The sequence below is a fragment of the Dermochelys coriacea genome, chromosome 8 (assembly GCF_009764565.3).
Source record: "Dermochelys coriacea isolate rDerCor1 chromosome 8, rDerCor1.pri.v4, whole genome shotgun sequence".
NCBI lineage: Eukaryota > Metazoa > Chordata > Testudines > Dermochelyidae > Dermochelys > Dermochelys coriacea.
The window spans coordinates 103,569,553-103,594,951 of record NC_050075.1 but is presented as its reverse complement, the minus strand read 5'-3'; the positions used below and the strand labels follow the sequence as shown (position 1 = coordinate 103,594,951).

The window sequence follows — 25,399 nt, the reverse complement described above, 5'->3', positions numbered from 1 at the left end:
AGCTCCAGCGGTAGTGGTCTGTGCTGCTGGTGGCTGATCATGGGTGGTATTCGAATGGCTCCAAAGCGGCCCCTCCTTACTGGCCCTGTTGATTTCAGGGCGCCCTGGTAGCTGGTGAGGCCTGTCTCACTATGATCCCCGAGAAGATGCGGCAGCTGCTGCCGGAGGTGGAGCTGGATCCCAGCGTTATCTCCGTCCTGCTCTGCAGCTCCACCGTGGCCTTCCTGGTGCTCAAGTGGATGGTGAAGAAGCTGGTGCAGCAGAAGAAGGAGGAGGCGAGGAGGAACCGAGTGCGTGCCCTTAGACAGATGGAAGAAGCTGTCCAGCAGTTCAAACAAGAGGTGACACACCTGGGTAGTCCTCTCCTCCTCAGAAAGGATCATGCACACTCATCTCATTAACAATCTCACATACATGTGTCCTGGGTCCAGATGCAAAAAAACTCTCCTCAGAGCCGAGAGAATGAATGATCCCTGAAGTCTTGCGACTTCTGCCCGAAAGTTTCCTTTATAATCTCCTGCACAGAGGGGTCTTAGCTGTCAACCTCACCCCATAGCACACAGACCTGTCTCCCAGCGTGAGATTTGCTTTGTCCCCTGATCATCCAGGACCCCAGGAGGGCTCCAAGCTTGCTAGCCCCACGCACAGAATAAGGAACTGCTCATCTTAAGGGCAACAGGATCAGACCCTAAATTATATGCAAGTCTCCTATATAACACCAGACTGTTTAGCTGAGTTGCGACCTGGTATGTCAGAATCAGTGAACTCATTTGAATGCTGTCTGAGCTACAGCCACATCTCCTGTCTACGCAGTGACCTACCATCTGGGGAGACCCTAAGCTAATTATTTTTTATGGGTTACATGAAATTCGACTTTACCGTGCACCCTGCCGGTAGCAGTTGGCGCTGGTGGAGCAGGCTGAATTTGATGTAATGCATTGCGTCATAGACCAGACCGCATCTCAAGTTAACAGTTCAGAGCTACGCAGAGGACTGCTATAAATAATGTAGCAGCAAGAGATCCTTAGCAATGAGTCCAGACCACGTTCGGCATGGAAACTTGCAAATGATCGTCTATGTGTCATATACCCTATACTGCACTGATGTAAAAACTGATTTTGTTTGTGTTTTCAGCCAAATTTCCTGGGACAGCACTGGGGGGAAAAGCAGCTGTTTGCTCAGAAATTAGAACCATTTGGGAGTGAAAACAGGAAATCTTGCAGATTTTGGAGGTTTTTTTTGGCTGGGGTGGAATTTGACCATCTTTGCAATGAAATGCAACTGTCTTGAATTCACAGGTCTTCAGATGTTGATGGGAATCGCAAACCCAGAGACAAGATAGAAAGAGAAGCTGACCCCGTAACTGGGGGGCAATTCTTGCAAGGCCTGGTCAGAAGACGGGGAAATATTTATGGGGGAAAACAACTGATTGAAAGTTTTCACCTGATTTTTTTTTATACACACAAGAGTTTCCAACCAGCTCTGTGCTCTACACAATAATTGCCACGTATCTACTACACCTTGCAGAACCCAGAGGTACAGGCCAGTCGCATCCTCTCTCTGCCGCTTATTGAGCTGGTCAAGAAACTGAAGGAAGGTTCCCTGTCACCAGAGAGTGTCCTCTATACGTACATGGACAAGGTGAGGAACTCATTCCTTCTTCAGGAGAGCAAGGATGTGGTTAAAGCACTGGATTGGGACTCAGGTGATCTGGCTTCAACTGTAGACTCTGACACACATCTTCCTGTGTGACCTTGGGCAAATGAATTAACTGCCTTAAGCTCAGCTAACCAACTGTAAAATTGGGGTTATAACGCTCCCGTTAACTTGCTGTTTCGTCTGTAAGATCTTCCAGGCAGTGACTGATGCATTATGTGTCTGAACAGTGCCTAGCACAATGGGTGGCCTTGATTTTGGTTGGGTCCTCCAGGCCTACTCTAACAGATACAATAACAATAACTGGTGCTAGATTTAGGATAAACTGGGATGGTTTGCTTAAAATTTCTCTTTGAAGTAATTTATCAGAGTTGGTTAGATCTAGGGCTGGCCCTCTGTACTAGGGCGAATTTCCCCTGTAGATTTGTTAGGAGTTTTGCCTGGACCAATGCCACTTAGGGCTTGTCTGTCTACACACAAAGTTGTTCCCGATTAGATCCTTGGGTGGAAATGCTTATTCCAGAGACAGAATGGCTTGTTCTGTGGGGTATTGAAAACTGAAAATTGTGATCTATCACTTTAAGTTCTCAGGTTTTGCATCCGATGAAGTGAGCTGTAGCTCACAAAAGCTGATGCTCAAATAAATTTGTTCGTCTCTAAGGTGCCAGGTTTTCCTCGTCCTTCTTGCACACTAGGAGGCTCTGTAGGAAAGCATAAGACCTGCCTACACGCAGCAGCAGTCAGTCTGCAGCTAGCTAGTAAGGTGGGGTGTGTTGTGCCTTTTTGTTTTAGGGAGCAGCCTGTTTTGTCTCTCTCTGTTGTTGGGGGTTTTTTTTTTTTGCATTCTTGTGTGTGCGTGTTATGGGTCTGAATTCTGAGAAGCAAAGTTGTGTTACATTGTAACCTTGCAGCAAAAGTATTTTGTGTTTTTTTTATCTAACTTCTCTATTTCTATGCCATGAAATACAATAAGGCATTCTTGTTTCAGAATAAGAGAATAATAATAACAGAATAACACCTGAAGTTAATCAGGAATAGCTATTGCACTTTAACGTCACACCCTACCTTAATCAGAAACAACTTTCCAGTGTAGACCTGGGTACAAGGTTTTGCTTTTCTTCCTTAGTTATAAAGCATAAACTCAGATGCAGGGTGAAAATTAAAGGTCTAAAGAGGTGAATGACCCTTTCTTTCCCTCCTGTGTTTCCTCGGCAAGGCCTTAGAAGTGAACAAGGACGTGAACTGTGTGACAGATTTTATTCAGGAGTGTCTGCTCCAGAAAGTGAGGACACAAAAGAAGAAAGGATTGTTGTATGGAGTTCCTGTCAGTATCAAGGATCCCATTGGATACAAGGTGCTTTTGTATTTCCTTTTTTTAAAGAAGCATGTAATGTTGAGATAAGGGAGTGCAATAAGTTGGCGTTGGTAATAAAATACATGAACCTGTATTGACAGGTATAAAGAGCAATTGATATGGTAAAAGTTTCAGAGTAGCAGCCGTGTTAGTCTGTATTCGCAAAAAGAAAAGGAGTACTTGTGGCACCTTAGAGACTAACAAATTTATTAGAGCATAAGCTTTCGTGAGCTAATGCATCCGATGAAGTGAGCTGTAGCTCACGAAAGCTTATGCTCTAATAAATTTGTTAGTCTCTAAGGTGCCACAAGTACTCCTTTTCTTTATGGTAAAAGTGTTAGTTCATGTGGCTGTGCTCTACTGCCCTCTGCTGGATAGAAGTGGAACTGTTCATATGTGTCAAAAGCTCTATGCTGCTGCCAGTGAACAGAGATTCTCCTTTATTTCAATGGGTAGGGGGCTGTGCTTTTGGAGTAGGGGGTCTGAGTTCTGTCCCTACTGATGCCATGAAGTTCCATGTGGCTGCGGATTCATTACAGTGTCATTAAACTTCATTAAAAGTGTTGGCTCAGCCCTGAAATATCGGTGAGCTTGATTATGCCTCTGCATTGTATCAGAGTGTGAGCGCAATGAGACTGCACCGAAACAGCACCATGGCCAGGTTGGCAGAAAGATCCCTGTGATCTATTGAGTCAGCTGCCTTGAGGGGTGTGGAGTTATCAGAGGGGGGTGATTTGCAGAGGGCTGTGGGGGCGAAAGATGGTGTCAGACTGTAAGAAGGCATCTCATGGCTGGGACTGGACAGCAGTCAGGATATGTGGGGGAAATCGCTCAGAAATATGACCCCCAGGAGAGAGAGGAGGACCTTCAATGGAGCTGCCAGCCCTTGTATCATCATTAGTGGCCACGTACCAGAGGACACGGGGAGGCAGCTGCCTGTCCGTTTCCACCCCTCAGATCAGGGCTCAGAGGTTTCATCTGTGGTGACCATGTGTCAGTCCCGTGTATCTAACATGCTCTGTGTCTGTCCCTGTTCTAAGGGTCATGTCTCCACCTGTGGCTTGGGACAGTACCTCGGCTACCCGGAGCAAGAGGACAGCGTCTTAGTGAAGGTGCTGAAGAACCAGGGGGCCATTCCGTTTGTGAAAACCAACATCTCCCAGTGCTTGATCAAGTAATTGGCCGGTTCTCCTCATGACAAGGATTGCTACTTTTCCATATTCCCCTGCTGTGGCGATCGGTGTGGGAGAGTGGAAAAACAGCTATTGACTTCAGTAGCCTTCAAATCTGGCCCTCAGTGCTTAGTGAGAGAGAAACTCCAAAGGCCAGACTGTCATTGCCTTGCCCGTGTGACTAATCATGTTGGCTCAGATCCAAAGGTATTTAGGCACCTAACGTCAGTTGAAATCAATGGGAGTTAGGCGCCTAATAACTTCTGAGGAACTGGGCCGTTGTCTTCACTGGGACTACTCTCAGCAGCAAGGTGGTCCCAACTGGACCATCAACATTCAAGATCCAGTGGAAGTTAATGTATCCCTTCTTTCTGTACTCAGTGTAGAGTGCCCCCCACCCCACCAGAGAGCCTCCCCAGCTGGGGATTTTGCTTCAGGAAGGCGCTGATGGAAAGGGCTGAGCGAGAGCCATGCGGCTCTTAGTAACTCTGTGCGGTTTGGGCGGCTCAGGCCCTGCTCCCCCTTCGTGCGTTTACCTCAGAAATGCTCACACAGGGCAGCAGCAAGGGCTCCGGCAGCTCCCGCTGGGAGGAAATTTCTGTGCAGTTCTCTTGCTGTGCCATCAGCCGCAATAGTCCAGGCACCTATGCAGGAGAAATATGCTGAGGTTACTGCTCTCCAATAAATAGGACCCTACCAATTTCACAGCCATGGTAAATGTCTCATGGACTGTGAAATAAGTCCTTCCCTGTGAAATCTGATCTCCCCCATACTGCTGGAAGTGCCCCAGCTGTGGGGTCCTAGCTGCTAGTCCGGGTGGGATGGGGTGGGACATGACTTGTCCTTCCCCTACACTACTGCTCTCGGTGGGGAGATCAGAACCACTTCCAGAGGGAGTGCAGAAGTGAGGGTGGTACCACCCGCACTTCTGTGCTGCAGCAGTCCCAGAGCTGGGCTCAGGGTGCCCCCAAATGATCTGGAGCTCCTGGGCACAGTTAATCCACTGGGCAAGACTAGCAGCTGGGAGACCCTGGCTGGGGTGCTCCCAGCAGAAATGGGGAGATCAGACTCACCTCCACCTCTGGGAACCTCCTCCAGCTGCAGGAAGCTCCAGGACTGCAAGAAATGAGGGTGATAATCCTGTGACCCCCTACAACAGCTTTGCAATCCCCCGTGATCCCCTTTTGGGTTGGTTACAACTCTGTGAAATTTCAGATGTAAACATCTGAAAACGTGAAATTGACTAATTTCAAATCCTATGGCCGTGAAATTGACCAGAATGGACCCTGAATTTGGTAGGCCCCTGCCAATAAAGGACTATATTGTAGGTCGATCAAGGGCATAATGGAGACCCAAACTTCTACTCCGCCCCCGCCCCCTGCCGTTGTTCTCCAGTTGTGAGCTGCGTTGTACCTTATTCACCAGCAGCGAGTGGCCTATAGTTGTCCCCCTTTATTGAGATCACTGTTGAAGTAGGAGTCAGGACATTTGGTCTCGGATGATCTGCTGAGCTCTTTTGCCTGTCGGCTTCAATGGTCTTCTGAACTGAGATTTGGGTGCCATAGACCCTTCAGTCATGTCCCGGTAAGGTGAGAGGTTAAGCAGGCCTCCGTGTCCTTCAGCACTAGAGAAGGGAATGTGATGTCGGGAACTGAGCTCACTTCCATTAACTGACTGTTGCTTTCCATCTTCCTCAGCTACGACTGCAGCAACTTGATCTTCGGCCAGACGGTGAATCCGCTGAACCACAAGAAAAGCCCCGGCGGCTCCTCCGGAGGGGAGGGGGCGCTGATCGCTGGAGGAGGGTCCATCCTGGGCTTTGGGACAGATATAGGTGGGAGCATTCGCCTGCCGTCCAGCTTCTGCGGGCTGTGCGGGCTCAAGCCGACGGGCAACAGGCTGAGGTAGGTGCTGAGACCTGTTCCCAGCCAGCCGAAGGGCTGCGTTGGTTTCTGCGGCACTGACAAGGGACTGATTGTTTGTTGATTTCTACAGAGCCCCTCACAGGTAACAAGGAGCTTCCATGGCACAGCATGTGCTGAGACCAAGTACCCCCCGTCCTGAATTGCTGCCACTGGGGGTGAAAACCCATTGCCCAGAGCCAGCCTGGTCCTCGGCCTTGTGAATCAAATCCAAGCCTATGGAAAACCCAGCCCCCTCTCTCTGAGTATCATCACAGATCTTGAAAGGCTGTGTCCAAATGCCATTGAAATCATTGGGAAGACTCCAAGTGGTCTCAGTGATCTTTGGATTGGGGCCTGCATGGGCAGGTCTTGTTTTAAACTCCTTGGGACTTAATTCTGCCTTGCAGGGTATGAGTAACTGCCAGTGGCTTCATTTGGGACTCAGATCTGTATCCCGTGGTGGAGAATAGGACCTGAGTGGATTAGACGGAGGGGCTAGCGCTGAGCTGCTCCCCTTCCATTCTCAGTGATTACCCCACTGAGAGGGGCACCGTATATTTCCAGATTATCTGTGCAGAAAAGGTATTGGCCTTTCCTCATTAAAGGTGAACCAGTGAGCAGTGAAATCCATAGGAGCCTTTTCCTTGATTTCAGTAGGTGCTGGGTCAGCTGTAAGCTGATTCATCCCACAACTGGGCAGGTTTCTCCCTTACCACTAAACTTGGCAGTTGATCTGCTGACAGATATTAAATCTATTTCCCTTGCCTTTCCCCCCTTCCCCCTTCAAATGCCTCCTATTGTTATCCACAGTATTTATGTGTTTGTTTATTTCTATTTCCCATGATCCTTCTGGAGCTAGCGGCCCTGTCAGTTACGTCCAAACAGGTGAGCCATTTTTTCAGCTACCTTTTCGGTCTGAACCTCTGGCAACAGATATTAACCACAGTGAGGGTCGCTGAGAGGAACTAGACTGGGACACAGGCGATTTGGGTTCCATCCCTGGGTGACTTTGGGCAGGACACTTCACCTCTCGGTGTCCCAGTTCCCCATCTGTAAAGTGGAGGTAATAGAATCATAGAATATCAGGGTTGGAAGGGACCCCAGAAGGTCATCTAGTCCAACCCCCTGCTCAAAGCAGGACCAAGTCCCAGTTAAATCATCCCAGCTAGGGCTTTGTCAAGCCTGACCTTAAAAACCTCTAAGGAAGGAGATTCTACCACCTCCCTAGGTAACGCATTCCAGTGTTTCACCACCCTCTTAGTGAAAAAGTTTTTCCTAATATCCAATCTAAACCTCCCCCATTGCAACTTGAGACCATTACTCCTCGTTCTGTCATCTGCTACCATTGAGAACAGTCTAGAGCCATCCTCTTTGAAACCCCCTTTCAGGTAGTTGAAAGCAGCTATCAAATCCCCCCTCTTTCTTCTCTTCTGCAGACTAAACAATCCCAGCTCCCTCAGCCTCTCCTCATAAGTCATGTGCTCTAGACCCCTAATCATTTTCGTTGCCCTTCGTTGTACTCTTTCCAATTTATCCACATCCTTCCTGTAGTGTGGGGCCCAAAACTGGACACAGTACTCCAGATGAGGCCTCACCAGTGTCGAATAGAGGGGAACGATCACGTCCCTCGATCTGCTCGCTATGCCCCTACTTATACAACCCAAAATGCCATTGGCCTTCTTGGCAACAAGGGCACACTGCTGACTCATATCCAGCTTCTCGTCCACTGTCACCCCTAGGTCCTTTTCCGCAGAACTGCTGCCGAGCCATTCGGTCCCTAGTCTGTAGCGGTGCATTGGATTCTTCCATCCTAAGTGCAGGACCCTGCATTTATCCTTATTGAACCTCATTAGATTTCTTTTGGCCCAATCCTCCAATTTGTCTAGGTCCTTCTGTATCCTATCCCTCCCCTCCAGCGTATCTACCACTCCTCCCAGTTTAGTATCATCCGCAAATTTGCTGAGAGTGCAATCCACACCATCCTCCAGATCATTTATGAAGATATTGAACAAAACGGGCCCCAGGACCGACCCCTGGGGCACTCCACTTGACACCGGCTGCCAACTAGACATGGAGCCATTGATCACTACCCGTTGAGCCCGACAATCTAGCCAGCTTTCTACCCACCTTATAGTGCATTCATCCAGCCCATACTTCCTTAACTTGCTGACAAGAATGCTGTGGGAGACCGTGTCAAAAGCTTTGCTAAAGTCAAGAAACAATACATCCACTGCTTTCCCTTCATCCACAGAACCAGTAATCTCATCATAAAAGGCGATTAGATTAGTCAGGCATGACCTTCCCTTGGTGAATCCATGCTGACTGTTCCTGATCACTTTCCTCTCCTCTAAGTGCTTCAGGATTGATTCTTTGAGGACCTGCTCCATGATTTTTCCAGGGACTGAGGTGAGGCTGACCGGCCTGTAGTTCCCAGGATCCTCCTTCTTCCCTTTTTTAAAGATGGGCACTACATTAGCCTTTTTCCAGTCATCCGGGACTTCCCCCGTTCGCCACGAGTTTTCAAAGATAATGGCCAAGGGCTCTGCAATCACAGCCGCCAATTCCTTCAGCACTCTCGGATGCAATTCGTCCGGCCCCATGGACTTGTGCACGTCCAGCTTTTCTAAATAGTCCCTAACCACCTCTATCTCTACAGAGGGCTGGCCATCTCTTCCCCATTTTGTGTTGCCCAGCACAGCAGTCTGGGAGCTGACCTTGTTAGTGAAAACAGAGGCAAAAAAAGCATTGAGTACATTAGCTTTTTCCACATCCTCTGTCACTAGCTTGCCTCCCTCATTCAGTAAGGGGCCCACACTTTCCTTGGCTTTCTTCTTGTTGCCAACATACCTGAAGAAACCCTTCTTGTTACTCTTGACATCTCTTGCTAGCTGCAGCTCCAGGTGCGATTTGGCCCTCCTGATATCTTTCCTACATGCCCGAGCAATATTTTTATACTCTTCCCTGGTCATATGTCCAAGCTTCCACTTCTTGTAAGCTTCTTTTTTATGTTTAAGATCCGCTAGGATTTCACCATTAAGCCAAGCTGGTCGCCTGCCATATTTACTATTCTTTCGACTCATCGGGATGGTTTGTCCCTGTAACCTCAACAGGGATTCCTTGAAATACAGCCAGCTAATAACCCTTCCTTTGTCTCTTGCCTACTTAGTCCCTTGTCCCAAAGAGTTACGGTCTGTCTTGTACAAAGCCGAGCTCCGCGTGAGGCCTCTGGGTTCTACTGTAGGACAAAGAAATACTAATTATAATGGAAACTGTCCTACCTCGATGGTGAGCCACTCAGTTGGATAAGAAATCTGGGAAATGCTCATTTAAGTGCAAGTTTCAGCCAAAGGTGGGATATAGTAACTGGGACTTGGATCCACCAAAACTTCCACTGTCCCTAGGAATAGCCTCTCTTCCCAGCCACACTCCCTAGCCCTTCAAGAAGGGCACTCTCTTCCCATACACTCTCTTTTCTGTCCCCCTGACCCATGGACTTCTTGCTGTGTCCCTCCCTGGCTCAACTCTGGGACAGGCTCAGCAGGTCAATTTCTCCAGTCCTCACTCAGGCAGACCTGTTTTGTGACAGCCCCTTATTAGACCGTAGAAAGCCCTTTATTCATGCTGGGCTAACTATTCACAGCTCTGACCCCTCGGACCTTGAACTTGGACCTTATCCACATTTTGGGGGGGAATGCTTTTCTCTGTGTGTGTGTGTGTGTGTGTGTGTGAGCGCGCGCACATGTGCAGGGGGGTGGGTGGGTTCCTTCTTTCTCCGAGATTTGGTACCTTAGGAGCAGTTCCATTAGAGATGGTATATGGGCAGAGTGCACATGAAGAGATCAAACTTAGAAATAAATGGAGTTTCTTATTCCATGAGCTATGCAGTTCATTCTAGATCTTCAAAATAAAAGAGTTTATTCCTCTATTATCACAACTGTAGACAGACATGGAGACCGATGTGTATGCTACAGGCATACCTGGCCTTGATACACCTGGCTACCTTGGGTGAAGCTCAAACATTTGGCTTAGTGGTTAGCTGCATGTGTGTTCTTTTACTCCAGTTACAGGAATGGTCGGGCCAATGGCGAGGGACGTGGACGGCCTGGTTCTGTGCATGAGGGCGCTCCTGTGTGATGACATGTTCCACCTGGACCCCACCGTGCCACCCCTGCCCTTCAACGAGATGGTAGGTCATTGAATGGTGACCAATTAACATTAGACGGTCACACTGGTTAGGCTCCTTCTTTTGCTGAAATTTACATTGTGGTCTAAAAAGCCATGATGATGTTGGCTTAGTTGGCCAACGTCTTCACATCCTATGACCTGGTATCCTTGGGGTCAGGGCGTGGGAGGACATCCTCTGGGGTCCCTCTGACATGGGGAGGCCATGGAATGTGTGGGGCTTGAAGGAGGCTGTTGGCTAGTGCTTCGGAGACAAAGAGAATAACAGAGCTCAGCATCCATGATGGAATCACAACCACAGGGCTTGTTGGGAGAGAGAACCCACTGGGGACAGGATCATTGAGTTGGGAGAAGGGAGGGATCAGAATCAAGACTTCTTAGGATTGGGCTTAAGGTGGAGGTTTGCCCATCATTAGTCCCAGTTGGGAAGAGTCTGGTCGATGATTTAATCCCATTTTTCCCACAGTTCTAGAGATGTTAAGGACAGGTATGTCTCCTTTCAGGTGTACTCCAGTTCCACCCCCCTTCGGATCGGGTACTATGACACGGATGGCTATTTTCTGCTACCTCCTTGCATGAGACGGGCTGTGCATGAAACTAGGATGTTGCTGCAGGAGGCTGGACACACGGTACGTTCGGTGGCACCAGCCTGTTTGTTCATAGCCAGATTCATTCACATGGTCCATGTAACTGCATGAATCAAAGCAATAAGGAGAAGCAATCTGACTGACTGCAAGGTGTAGGTTAACTAACCGTCTGAAGCCTACCAGGTCTCATGCCAGATGGCAACAGAGAACCATATATTTGTACCTAGTTATCATAGTACCTTGATTGTGACTGGGATGAAACATAGAATGATTAAAATGCCTTTCACAAACACAGGAGGATCAGCTAACGAGAAGATCTTGCAACTAAAGATAGTTAGGAACTGGAATTTTTGTTCCATGGGAATTGCCGACATTTCAGAAAAATATTTTTTCCTGAATCAGAATGAAAAACCGAAATTTCAACACTTCCCATGAAACAAAACTCTTGAAAACTTTGCTTTAGCTCAACTGGTGTTTTGTTTAATTTTCAATTTCAGTTTTGTTTCTGTTTTGACTTTTGGTATGTGTTTTTTAAATTTTAAAATACACTTCAACATTCTTGAAATGCTTCATTTTGATACTTTTAAAAGCAAAATTTGGTTGAAATCAGCATGTTTCCGTGGAATTTCAGTTTCGATAAAATGGCATTTTCCGATGGAAAAAGACATTTTCAGCCAGCTCTAATTTCTCTCCTTTCCATTCAAAGGTAGCACTCAGACTTCCTCCTGCATATTAGTGTTTAAGACTCTGTCTAGGTATTTCTAATGTACTTATAACTGTGCCGTGTAGTCTCTCCGTTGGATGTAAATTATTCATCCAATTTCAGACTACCAGGTAAGTTGTTCTGGGGAACAGATGGACGCTCTCAGTAATTCTTCTGTGTTACCTGGCCCCACTAAAGTCTGGAGTATCTTTTGCTCTTAATTTTAAAAACAAAAACAAATATAGTATTTATGTAGGACTTGTGGGCCAGCTGGAGTAAACTGGTGACCTCAGTGGAGCAACGCTGGTTTTATTTTTGCCAGCAAAGGACCTGATCCTATGTGTTCTGGCGTTGCTTTTACCCTTTGGCAAAATGGTTTTAGTGACTAAGAAACTGGGAGTTGCACCTGACTCTCTGTGGACTTCCCATGTGACTTTGGGCAAATCACTTATGTTCTTTGGGCCTCGGCTGTAAAAGGAGGCTAATCAGACCTTTAGAGGGTGCTTTTGGATTTTGGCTAGAAGATGCTGTATAGTATGACTGTATGGTATTACTTTTAGTAAGACAAAATGTCAAAGAAAAAGGATAAATTGAATAAAAGAAAACAGGAAAAGTTTTCTCTCCTCTCCTCTCCACTTTCTTTTAAAATCTAAGTATTTACACCCATATTATGCAGGAACTCTTAAAAAACCCCACAACCATTGATGAGCACTATTACACTCCTAGGTGTGTTCATGTCATCTAGCAAATGAGCATAGGCAGGAGTTAAATTATGATAATATTATGGGCTCCTATGTGGCTTGCACCCTTAGAAGTGTCCCGGGTGCAGATGGGTGCTGAGCGAGAGTCCTGTTTATACTGCAGATCTTGGCCATGTGGAGGTAGGGTGGTCTTGTGAAGAAAGCACTGCAGTGACACTCCAGAGATCTGGGTTTAATTCCTCGCTCTGCCAGGCAAATCCCCTGATCTCTTCCTTCGCCCAGTTATTTGTCCAGTGTAGTTTGATTGTAAGGGCAAGGGCTGCATTGCAACAGGATTGGGTTGCCTACATCTCTTAGGACCTTTTAGATTGCACTGCAAGTCCTTTGAGGCAGGGACTGGCTCTTACCATGTGTACGTACAGCGCCGAACACAGTGGGGTGCCGATTTCAATTGGGGCCTCTGGATTCTACCAAAATATAAGTAATCGCAAGGAAGTATTGTCCCCTGGTTTATGAACCACCTCGTCTTTCACCCAGCTGATCCCGTTCATCCCCCCCCGGATCGACTACGTCATGAACGAGCTCTTCATGAAGGGCCTGTTTGCCGATGGTGGGGCTGCTTTACTTGAGAAATTGTAAGTGTGACCTAGCCCACCCATACGCAGAGGGGTGGGTGTAACTAGCGACAACAGGCTGGGTCTCCACAAATGAAGCCCTGGAGTGAGTGAAAGAGCAACAGGCACACGGGACCGTTGCCTAGCAGTGCTGCGGGCCTGACTGCTCTGGCTTCCATGGAGTCCTGCCCGCTTACAGCTGTGGTGAAAGTGGGCCAGATCTGCCATAGGAGGGGCTGGTCCTGACAGGCCGGTGAAGCTAAGCCCCTCAATGAGGCAGTGCTTAATTTGTAATGAAAGAGGTGCCGGGGCACAAGCAAGGTTTTTACACTCATACCTGATATAGCAAGGCCAGAGGTGCTGGGGTGCTGAGCTGCCTGGCCCAGAGGTGCAGCAGTTTGGGTGTGTGGGAGGGGGCTCAGGGCTAGGGGCACAGGGTTGGGGGTGCAGGGGGGGTGCTTACCTTGTGGTGGGGGGCTCCCACTGGCACAGCCCTGCAGCTCCTAGGTGGTGGAGGGGCTGGGGGGGGCTCCACGCTGCCCCCACCCGCAAGCCCTGCCCCCGCAGCTCCCTTTGGCTGCAGTCCCTTTGGCTGTAGCCGGTGCTTGTGCCCCTCCACCACCTAGGAGCTGCAGGGACATGGAGCCAGGTAGGGATCTCCTGTCAGCCCTGCCAACCCCCCCGCCCAGCACCAGCAGAGGTCCCAGGCCACCTCCCCCAGCACCTGTGGCATCCCGGACAACCTCCCCCCCCCCGGGGCGGTGACTTTTTGTTTACTGCCCATGACCTGTCCATGACTTTTACTAAAAATACCCATGACTAAAATGTAGCCTTAGGTATGTCTGCACTACACACACAGTGTTTCCAAGCCTGTGCTTGAGCATCCACACCGCTTCATAGTCCTGGGTTTATAGTTGCTGGACCTGGGTCTCACAGCTGTGCTCACATGTCCATCCTGCACCACACAGACCTTCTGACTTGGCTCTGTGGCTTGAGCTGTGTCCACACTGCAAAATGACAGGGCTTGGACCTGAGTCTCAGTGGGACTTGGGCTTTGACCGCCCCCCAAGCAGGATTTATGACCTGGATCTGGAGCACTTGCAGACCTGAGTCACGTGGATGTGGGTGTCGATGGAATTGGGGCTTGTGCGCAAACCTGATTCAGAGCCTGGGCTTAGTGTGCAGTGTAGACACACTCTGAGACTGCAAGGGGCAGAGGAAGGAAGCACTGAACTGGAAATACGGCCTTCAGCTGGGCTATTGGGGTTCGGCCACAGAGCATGGGGTCAAATGTCATTTTGCCTGCTGCTCGAGCCCCACCACTTGTTCTGGACACCAGCTGCCACTGGCCTAGAACCTCTGGGCCAGATCCTGTTGGGCATACCCAGGCATTTATCAAGGCAAGGGGGCTAGCCAATAAGCCAGCCGGTGCCACTGAGTGATGCCATGAAGAAGAGTAACATGGTAACCTAAGCTACTGCTGCAGGGAGGCTAGGAGGCAGGCTTTTCCAGCCTCTTGCTTAATAACAGGGGAGAGTTTATTTCTTGCGCCTTATGCAGTGGCTAGCGCACGGGACTGCAAGTCAGCTGATCTAGTGACTGCCTCTTTGCAGGAGCCTGGCCTAGTCTCCAGGGGATCTCTCAGTCTTAGGTTTACTTGTTTGCAAAGAACGTTGATCTCTTTGGCTGAAAGGGGCTAGCTGAGGTCCGTATTATATAATGAATGTCAGACATCTTCTGGCTAGGAATCAGCACTGGGTAGGCCCATGGCTCATCCTGACTGCCTCTTTCTGTCTCCCTTCCCAGTGAACTGGACACTGTGGATCCCAACTCCTGCTCCCAGATCAATTGCTACAAACTCCCCTTTCTCCTGAAGAAGATTCTGGCTTTCCTCACCAAACCCCTGGTAAGTTACATCTTCTTCCCTTCAGTGTTGGAGAGAGGGCACGTTTCACACTCATAGCTGGCTCAGGGGGGACTTAGGCCCCGATCCTCAAAAGGGCTAGGCACCTAATTCCCATGGACATCAATGGGAGACAGGCACCTAAATTTCTTTGAGGTCTGGTTCTGCTCTCACTCAGAGTGGCTTCAATGCAGTTACTCCTGATTTACACAGGGCGAGTGAAAAGCAAGCCGTCCCCCAGAGTATAACCATCTCCTTCTGGGTAACACGTAGTGTATTGACACAGTTTGGGATAGTTGCTCGGGGAAAGGGTCAAAATGGTAACCTGGCTTAAAGCCCAACTTATAACCTTACATCCTGAGTTACATCCTCACTGCAGCGTTATTCCTGACTATCAGTGTGAACCACGAACCATCACACCAGACACTGAGTGCAGAAGATGCCTAGGAACAAACTAATAACTCAGAAATGTTGGTGAGCAAGCCAGGACATGGACACTAGGGAGAGACACAGGGGTGGATCCATGGGGCTTTGGAGTCCAGCGAAACACTCCTTGGAAAATCTAAACAATGGGAGTGGTCCTCTCTCCATATAGGAATGTGCACAACCTCCATAATCTTCAGTTCTGAGTTCCTCCCAACCCTCTGGGAGGCATAGCAGGGATCCCCATTGTAGGTCAGCTGAGACAAGTGACTTGCCCAAGGACACACGAGAAGTCCGTGACGGAGCTGGGAATTGAACTTAGCTCTTCCAACATCCCAAGCCCCTGGGCTAGCCTTCCTCTCTTTGTGCGGCTCTTTAAACATTAATGTTGTTTTTCTGGTTGGTTTAAATACTCAGCCTGTCAAATTTGCCCTTGGGCAGAAGCCTAGCACTAAGCTATCCCGGGGCTAAAGTGCGACTTATGTGAGTAATAGGGTTTGTGCTGACCTTCTGCATGGGGTGAATTTCACCCATCAGGCAGGATGTAAACTGTTTTCCATTCTCTTCCAAACCACAGCCTTAAGGGAAGAGAGTCTCTCTAGTGGCTAGAGCAGGCATGTAGGAGGTCAGGATTCCTGAGCATTATTCCCAGTTCTGCAGCTGATCACTGTGCCTCAGTTTCCTCATCAGCAAAGTGGGGACAATGATTCATGCTTATGTTGAGCTCCTCAGCTGTAACCCGCTGTGCAAGCACAGCAGCGTGTCATTGTTAGTGTTTTGATTTTGCAGAATTAAATGTTTGGGAAAGATACATGAAGTTAGATCATTCATAATTAGGGGCCTACTAAATTCTCGGCCATGAAAAATGCATCACGGACCGTGAAATCTGGTCTTCCACTTTGAAATCTGGTCTTTTGTGTGCTTTTACCCTATATGATACAGATTTCCCGGAGGAGACCAGCATTTCTCAAATTGGGGGTCCTGACCCAAAAGGGAGTTGCAGGGGAATCACAAAGTTATTTTAGGGGAGTCATGGTATTGCTACCCTCACTTCTCGCTGATTTCAGCGCTGGGTGGCCGGAGAGTGGCAGCTGGTGGCCGGGCGCCCAGCTCTGAAGGCAGCGCCCCGCCAGCAGCAGTGCAGAAGGAAGGGTGGTAATATCATACCATGCCACCCTTTACTTCTCCACAGCTGCTGGTAGTGGCTCTGCCTTCAGAGCTGGGCTCCAGGCCAGCAGATGCCGCTCTCCAGCTGCCAAGCTCTGAAGGCAGCGCTGCCGTCAGCATCAGCGCAGCCGTACTGCAACCCTCCCCCCCCAACAATAACCTTGCGACCCTCCTCGCCCCCAAACTCATTTTTGGGTTAGGACCTCTCCAATTACAACACCATGAAATTTTAGATTTAAATCGCTGAAATCATGAAATTTATTACTTTTAAAATCAGATGGCCAGGAAATTGACCAAAATGGACCAAAATGAATTTGGTAGGACCCTATTTATAATCTTCAGTTTTGTCACTAAAAGATTGTGCCCATGGTAAGTTTGTTAGTGGATCACTTGCAGTGTCTGTGCTTGCTTGACAAAATGTGCATCCTGGCGTGTGCCACATCAGTACCTCTGGAGCTGTTTGAGCATAACCTCTTCCACTGAAAACCTTTCTCGACAATCTGCCCTGATTCTGGCTTCCCGATGATGATGCTCATTGACGGTTTCATGTTTCTTTTCAGTTCCCTCGATTCTCCAGTTATTTGAATGCACTGTGTGGAGTGTGGTAAGAGGCTGTTTTTTCAACTTTAATAGTAGCATTCTGTTCAAGTAACTGTAGAAAATGATGATTTCACAGTACAGTTTGTAGCCATGTAGAAGCAGAAAGATCTTTCCAGCATAAGTTCCTTGTTTCAGAATTCAGAGTAGCAGCCGTGTTAGTCTGTATTCGCAAAAAGAAAAGGAGTACTTGTGGCACCTTAGAGACTAACAAATTTATTAGAGCATAAGCTTTCGTGAGCTACAGCTCACTTCATGAAGCGAGCTGTAGCTCACGAAAGCTTATGCTCTAATAAATTTGTTAGTCTCTAAGGTGCCACAAGTACTCCTTTTCTTTTTGTTTCAGAATGACTTTGTTGTGCTGACATCTGATCGCATTGTTCCTGGGAAATCAACGTGAATTGTGACATATGTTCTGTCGTAGAATCAACAGGGGTGGATGAATGGATTGTAAATACTTTTGAACAAATTGCGAAGTTGCTAGTGCCACCAGTCGGTACAACTGAAAGATTGCAAGTGATCCTTAGAGCAAACATAGAAATTGCTATTATCAGCTGCTGGGGAGAATAGTCCTGTAAACAATTATTGCTCATTTGCGTAACATCACAGAAGGGCATGATGTGGGGGAGGGTATAATCAACTAATAGTTTTTGCTCTAGGATCTGTGTTAATTACATCACGTCAAAGTTCCTATCGTGGCTTCATTTTGAATCCCTGTGTTAATGTTAAAAGCAGCTGCCATAACACACAAAGCAGTCTAGAAAAGATGGGGTTTGAATGGAAGAGAAACTGAGGCAAGGCTGGGTTGCGGGAGAATTCAACTGACAGGAAAAAAATTAAATTCTCAAAGCAAAATATAGGGACATTTCCAATTTGAGGCTTGTTTTCTAATTAAAAACCAAGGAATCCACAGGGTAGAAGAGTGTAAAGAAAATGGACCAAATCTTATTCCCCTGTGTAGCTCTCCCATTGGTGAATAAGGCCACATCAGTTCCTTGTACAGTGTGTGTGTTATAAAGTGCATGGCAAACAGACGGACAGATCTTTTGTGTAAATAAGCACGGCTCTCTTGACTTCAGTGGAGCTAGGCAGGCACTAGCTCAGGATCTGGCCCAGAATGTCCACTCCAGTGAGGGGAGAACATGACATCTGGGTGAAAGAGTCTGAGAAGGGTTGCAGCTTCCTGTGGACTAGAAAGACCCTGGCTGAGAATCGGTGAACAGCAGCTGTGTTCACCTGATCAGCCTCAATGACGCTTTCAGCTCAACAAAGCATTTGCGCACAGGCTTATGTCAATGAGACCGAGGCCTGGTCTATGCTACTGAGTTAGGCTGACCTAAAATGCAGCTCCCACTGATGTAACTTGCCCACTGCACCGACTTCATAGCCCCACCTCCGCGAGAAGCGTAGTGCTTAGGTCAATGCAGTTAGGTCGACCTAGCGTCAGTGTTGACGCTTCGTCACTTACATCGACTGGTGCTGCCTTTCAGAAGCCGTCCCACAGTGCCCCACCCTGACAGTGAAATCGGTGCAAGTGTAACTCCTGATGAAAATGCACACTACCGATGCAAGAAGCATCATGTGGACGTGCAAAAGCAATTCAGTGACTGCGGTGGCTATACATCAACGTAACTTTTGTTGTCACTAGCACTTTTGCTGGTAAAACTTTTGTGTGAAAAAAACAGTGGCCTGACTGACATAAGTATCACCGACAGAAGCACCTGTGTGGACAGCACTATGTCAGTGGGAGACGCTCAGCTGCAGTGGTGCTGCTATAAGGTCTCTAGTGTAGACGTGGCCTGAGGTAGACTTAATTGTATAGTGCTTGAAGTTAAATGTGCATAAGTGCTTTGCCAGATAGAGATCCTAGAATCAGGGCCTCAGAATTGAAGAGCAAAGCATGTAAGCAGATCCCCATGCACATTGAGCCCTGCTCCTGTGTGGATCCCTTCTGCTTTCACTGCTGCTCTGGGCAGGCACTGAACTCCTTGCAGGATTGGGGCCCTGGTGATGATGAAGAGTGATCATTTTAAAAATTTAGACCTACCATGTTGAGGTGCTACTGAGTTTCCTGGAAATTAAAGGACCCAAGAGATTTCTGCAGTAGTTACACAGTTCATAGAATATCAGGGTTGGAAGGGACCTCAGGCGGTCATCTAGTCCATCCCCTTGCTCAAAGCAAGACCAATCCCCAATTTTTGCCCCAGATCCTTAAATGGCCCCCTCAAGGATTGAACTCACAACCCTGGGTTTAGCAGGCCAATGCTCAAACCACTGAGCTATCCCTTTCCCTTAGAGCCATATTTTTTTATCCCTTTCAAATTTCAGAGTTATCTGAATCAAGGGTCTTGGTTCAGGCCTTTGCAGAAACGGGCCAGCTATGAAATTTGGACCCCAGTTATTCTCCTGGGCCCATTCCAAATGCCCACATATTTGAAGTGTGTTTTCTGTTAAAAGAGAGTTATGCTGCCTGGCGTATCTAGAGGGGGGTGTCAGCGTGTTAAGAAACCGGATGGCGACTGCATTGTGCTTTATCCATATTTCATCCATTCGTACACCATCCATATAGAGACACTGTGTCCGAATTTGGTAGTGAACCAGTCACCTGCCTGCTCAATAATCTCTGTCACTTTCTTCTGTCCGGCTAATTTTAGGTCGCCAAAAGAATTCTCGAAGCTGCATGCTGCATTGATGGTAATGTGACTTTTTCAATAGAAAAGATAAAAAGCCACTGTTAACCAGACAGGAAATGAGGAAATGAACTATTGCCCCAGTCTCATAGTGGCCATTGCACTGTCAGTTGCATTGTCATCAACTGATACAACCTTTAAACCAAAATCCCATAAGCTCTTCACCCTACAACAGCACCTATTGGGACACATGCAAACTCAGCTCTTCTGGATTGGACATCTAGGCTTCTGCTAGCATCTTCCATGCCACCAAAGAGGTTGCATGCGGTCCCAGCAGCATGGAACATTAGCAGGAAATTACCAGCCATATATATTGGAGAGGGAGTTTTCTGTGAATATTTTAACTGTTCTAACTAGGCTCTTTTACCAGGCCTAGCCTAGTGGTATCTGAATATTTGTGCTGTGTTCATGCTATGTGTTTACTTTCCATAAATATTCTAGTAAACAAGCTTTACTAGTGCACGTGCAGGTCAAAAGGAAATTTTATGCACAAATAGTCAGTGACAGTGAATCTCGAATTGCAGAACTAAAACCAACCACAATGAAAACTTTGAAGCTTAGAGAACTATCCCCTCAAATATGCAATTTGAAATTTGCGCGGCTGTTAGTTAGGCCCTGCACACAAATCATCTAATCCAGGAACAGAAATCATCTCACGGGACCGATCAACCTATCAGGTCTTTGATCAACTGATCAAAGGAGGGAATTCAAATATTCCCACTAAGCTGCAAACAATCTGCAGATCAAGATTTAGGCATTGGAGAAATTGGTAAATTGTGTGGAATAAGAAATATATAAGAGAATTTTCCAAACTGTTTGCAGAGGGTGAAACTCATACCATACCATGCAGAAGAGCAAGCACAAGAGCTGCATGCTACTTAAATCTTACCTAAACCCTCATTGACATGGGGTCCATAAGAGTTGTTCTGACCCTCCATACAGGGGTCAATTGCACCCGTTATTTTCTCCAAATTACTCACCCAGATCACCTCGTGGGGACTTAATATTTATAAAGCACAATCAGATCCTCAGACGAAAAGCCAAGTGTTATAATTACATCCTACAAATTGGGGCAATCCTGGTGCTGCTTTGTTCTAGATATACCGAAGGGAATTCCTCTCCAGATGGAGAGACCTGGATCTGGATGTCGTCCTGTGTCCTGTGTTAGGCCCTGCCTTCACCCTGGGGTATCCTGGGAGACTCATTGGTAAGTTGCAGTGCAAGAAAGAACTGGCCTAAGGCATCCTGCAAAATTTGAATCAACCAAACCTCTTTGGTGGGTCAGGAACCTTTGATTAACTCTTCCTCCCCTCTCCCCAGTTTTTGCCTGTGTCTGAAAACTGTTCAAGCCATTAAATCTCAGCCTGATTGGGTGTCTTCAGAGCCAGGCCATTGTATAAAGAGAGAGGCTGTTTGCCAGATCCCCAAAGTGGGGAGAAATGGATTCTGTGTTTGAAGCTGATCGATTCTGATTTCTCTCACTGATTTTGCAGTGTCAGGATACTAGACCCCTGGTTAGGTTTTTCCTCCCAGGGAACTCCAGATTTTATATTGTAATAGGATGGATGGTAGTTATAGATACTATTGCTGACAGGAAGTTCCAGGGGCTACGCTGCACAGCAAGCTGACAGCCATGCAGTCCCTGTTGGCTACAGATTTTATATACTGATATCAGAAGTAAGATTTGAGCTCCCAAGAATGCTAGATGCTCAAGGTGCCGGCGTTAAATTAGCTTGTGTAGGTGTGTGTCACTGCCTTGTCCTGGAGACAGTGGGAATTGGGTACTTGTGTAACAGGCTCCTGCACTGCTAAGAGCTGAGTGTGATCCTCCTTTAGCTCAAGTGGCAGGTGTCTCTGCTTTCGGAGCAGGAGGATCTCAGTTCTAGCCCTGATGCTGCCAGGATAATCCTAGTGTGCAGTAACAGAGTCTGTGCATCCCATTTCCAGCTGCTGTTTCCTCTACCATGTTGTACAACGTCTTAAACTTCCCTGCCGGGGTTGTGCCGGTCACCACCGTTACGGAGGCTGATGAGGATGAGCTGAAGCATTACACAGGGCACTACAATGACCCCTGGGATAGGAGACTGAGACAGGTCAGTTTCACAGTGATGAATCCCCATCGTTTTATGGCATAGGCAGGTTAGGATTTGGGGGCAGCACAGCCTTCTTTCGACAGATCTTGCTATGTCTCATGATAGCAAACTGTCCAGGCCAGATGCAGATTTCACAGGTGAATGATTCCCTAGATCCATAGAGTCTACAAGTTTCAGAGCAAGGGTGACTGTCCACTATGGCATGTAGATAACAATCCATTATAATGACCAGGCTAGTGTATATTTGTGCACCACTGCCCTCTATTGAATGGAATCAGAACTGCTCCACTGTGTGTCATTGTCTCTATATTGTTCATGGCGATTTTCCTTTAGCTCAAGTCGCAGGGAGCTATGTTTCTGGAGTGGGAGGATTGGAGTCCTGGCCTTGAGGTTGCGATGGCATTCTGAGGGGCCATGGCAGCCGGGGGATGTCTTAGGTGGCCATAGACGGTTCTAATATCCACAGACATGGATGCTGTCATACCGATCCCAATGGAGGGGTTACTGAAAGATCACAGGGTGGTTGCTTTCTAGTTTATTGTCCCCTTGCGGGTTCTGAGTGTTATACAGTAGACCTTGTCTCTCTCTTTGGTAGATAGTGCCTGTAGCGAAGTCGATGACTCACTGGTGCGGCGCCTCCTGCTGGTCGTCTTGGGAATTAGCTCTCCAGCATACGGCGCGCCTCCTCCTGGCCAGTGTCTCGCCTGCCACTGGCCCCGTGTCCCTCCTGGACCCCAGTGCCCCTTATCCTGGGTTCTGCCCTTCTAGTACCTCCACACTCTGGGTCCCCCCTCCCAGGGGAACCCCCAGCCCTCTAAATCCACCTGGCCTCAGTGGCTATTGCCAGTCATCATTTGCCCCCGCTCACTGGGGCAGACTGCAGTCTGTAATGACCACTCCTCATTGGCAAGGGGTTAGGACCTGCTGCCTTTGCCTATTCCCGGGCTGCCCCTCTGCAGCCCTAGTACCTTTTTTGGCCTTTAACAAGGCCTGCAGTCTGGGGTTTTACCAGGCTGGAGCTCCCCAGCTCCCTTGCCCTAATCCCCAGCACTGCTCTGCTTCAGGTACCCTTCTCTCCCAGGCAGCCAGGTCCTTTTCTCTCCAGAACTAGAGAGACTCCTCCAGCTTCTGGCCCACAGCCCTCCTATCGGGGCCAGCTGGGCCCTAGTTGAGCTGGCCACAGCTGGCTGCTTCCCCAGTCAGCCTAGTTTTTCCCAGCCACAGCCCTCTCCAGGGCTGCTTTTAACCCTGTTCTGCAGGAGTGGGGCAGCCACCCCACTACAAGGCCCAATTCTGCTCTGCAGAGCAGAGAGGCTACCGCCTAGATCCACTGCGACAGGATCCCTGCTGGGCCAGGGAAAATTTCCCTGGGGTGGGCCAGGCCGCTGTGTCCTGGAGAGCACTCTGGTGGGTGGCCACCTGTGCACAGCCAGGCCCACTAGCTCATGGCCAGCTTTGCTGCCGATGGCAAAATAACCTGCAACCCAACTCCCCTGGGGAACGTGGGTCATGGCCTAACATATTACCAGCCGCACTCTTGGCCCCAGTGCAATCACAGGGTGTGATGGCAGCGCATATAGATATACCCAAGGGAGCTTCATTGAGCTATCCATGAATGCTCCAGCGTGGGATGTACAAGCCGGCCCAGAACCCTGGATAATTACTTGTGTCCACTGCTGTGGCTTCACTGCTCCTGAGCTGGCCAGATTAAAGCTGGCGGGGGTATGTCTGCAGGGGGGTACCCGTAGTCCAACCTTGGGTCCTGTGGAAGGATCCTTCCGTTCTTCTTTCACAAAGGGAAGGAGGCTCTAGACCAGGGGTGGCCCACCTGAGCCTGAGAAGGAGCCAGAATTTACCAATGTACATTGCCAAAGAGCCCCAGTAATACGTCAGCAGCCCCCCATCAGCCCAGCCCCGCTCCCAGCACCTCCCACCCACCGGCAGCCCTGCTAATCAGCGCCTCCCCCTCCCTCCCCGCACCTCCCGATCAGATGGTTCATGGCGTGCAGGAGGCTCTGGGGGGATGGGGGAGGGCACGGCAGACTCAGGGGAGGGCCCAGGAAGGGGTGGAGTGGGGGCAGAGCCAGGGGTGGAGTAGTGAACACTCCCCAGCCCATTGGACAGTTGGGGCCTGTAACTCCAGCCCTGGAGTTGGTGCCTAGATAAGGAGCCGCATGTTAACTTTTGAAGATCCGCATGGGGCTCCGGGGCCCCAGGTTGGTCACCCCTGGTCTATAGGCCCGGCTCCCCATGACAGCACAGGTCCTTTGAATGTCCCTAATAATATTCCACTGCTTTTCTTTCCTCTGCAGGCTGTGGAAGGAGCCGTGGGGCTGCCCGTGGCGGTGCAGTGTGTGGCTCTTCCCTGGCAGGAGGAGCTGTGCCTTCGGTTCATGAAGGAGGTGGAGAGACTGGCCCAGAGGCAGAAAAAGCAAATTGAGGATAACTTACAGCATGGAGGGTCCCAAGCTGATGCGGCAAGAGATTTGCAGAATGATGTGCAAAGAGCGCTATCTCATACAGCGGGGCAAAGCGATATTCAAGTGCAAACATCCTGCATGACCGTGCAAATGAACATGCTAATGGATGTGCAAAGAACACTAGCTCAAACTGATCTGGCCGCTGACGTGCAAAGTGATGTGGAAACAGAAGCCTCCCTCATGACTCTGCAAATGGATGTGCAAAAAACAGGACCTCAAACTGATTTGTTAGCTGACTTGCAACCGCACGTGTACCCACAGTCCTCCGGCCCTGATGTGCAACCAGACGTGCAAACACAACTAACCCTACCTGACACTGAAACAAAGCCATGCCAAGCTGATGTGCAAACACAACTAATCCAACCTGATGTGCAACCTGATGTGCAAACACAACTAACCCAATGTGACATGCAACCTGACGTGCAAACACAGCCTTCCCAACCTGATGTGCAAACACAACCAACCCAACCTGACATTGAAACACAACCATCCCACCATGACGTGCAACCTGATGTGCCAACTGCCTAATGAATGAGGAGCGCTCTGCCCTCCATTAAAATGCAGTCAGCTCTGGCCATGGCTGTTGTTTTTAGCATCACCAACACACCTTTATTGGGGACCAGAAGTGAAGAACACCACGTGCAGCTGAAAGGAGAATTTGGATCAGCTCATGTAATTACCCACATCTCTGTTTGATTAGGACATCAGAACCAACCCCTCAGCTCTTGTGAAAAGTGCCAAGGTTTGGTCACGAGAACTACATTTGAACTCCCAAAGTTGGCACCTCCCCCCATAGCACAGTGCCCCCTAGCACAGAACTGGGGCATTTGTTCAACATGGAATCCACGAAGAGAGAAACCAAATAAATCCTTATTTGCAATTCTGAGAGCCCGTGGGGTTTGTGAACCTCGGGAGGTGGAGAAATTGAATGGCTTCTCTTAATGGCCAGTGGCTAAACCTCTCACTATGATCCTCTCCTCTTCAGGGAAGCTTGCAGTGCTCAGTGCTTTCAGTGCTCTCAAGAATGTGGCAAGCGAGTCTCTTAAAGTCATCCAAAAAAGCCAGGCCCTAATTACATTACTTCAGCCGGGATGTGGGGGGGCGGGAGGGGTTAGTGCTTGTGAGGTGCTCAGGTGCTAGAGTCCAAGAGCATCTATGCAAACAGCTGGGGGC

At 48.6% G+C, this 25,399-nt stretch overlaps 1 protein-coding gene across 2 annotated transcripts; it reads left to right on the top strand.

The window, feature by feature from the left end:
- Nucleotides 1-102: 102 nt before the first annotated feature.
- LOC119860297 (vitamin D3 hydroxylase-associated protein-like) lies at nucleotides 103-25,086 on the top strand. Of its 2 annotated transcripts, XM_043491067.1 has the most exons (17): nucleotides 103-341; nucleotides 1,528-1,641; nucleotides 2,873-3,010; nucleotides 4,051-4,184; nucleotides 5,880-6,086; nucleotides 6,946-6,971; nucleotides 10,148-10,272; nucleotides 10,772-10,897; nucleotides 12,797-12,894; nucleotides 14,680-14,779; nucleotides 16,927-16,970; nucleotides 19,618-19,657; nucleotides 20,752-20,860; nucleotides 21,601-21,746; nucleotides 24,059-24,559; nucleotides 24,638-24,774; nucleotides 24,836-25,086. In XM_043491067.1, exons 1-16 carry the CDS (start codon nucleotides 132-134, stop codon nucleotides 24,752-24,754), a joined length of 2,235 nt encoding a protein of 744 aa, XP_043347002.1. In that variant the 5' UTR covers nucleotides 103-131; the 3' UTR covers nucleotides 24,755-24,774; nucleotides 24,836-25,086. The 2 variants fall into 2 exon arrangements, with proteins under 2 accessions (XP_043347002.1, XP_043347001.1); XM_043491066.1 differs by having other exon boundaries at nucleotides 24,059-24,774.
- The last annotated feature ends 313 nt before the right edge of the window (nucleotides 25,087-25,399 follow it).

Coding starts and splice junctions, on each gene's coding strand:
- LOC119860297 (XM_043491066.1), top strand. CDS start 132: ATGATCCCCGAGAAGATGCGGCAGCTGCTGCCGGAGGTGGAGCTGGAT. Junction 14,780..16,926: donor CTTTCCTCACCAAACCCCTG/GTAAGTTACATC, acceptor GTTTCTTTTCAG/TTCCCTCGATTCTCCAGTTA. Junction 16,971..19,617: donor AATGCACTGTGTGGAGTGTG/GTAAGAGGCTGT, acceptor GGCTAATTTTAG/GTCGCCAAAAGAATTCTCGA.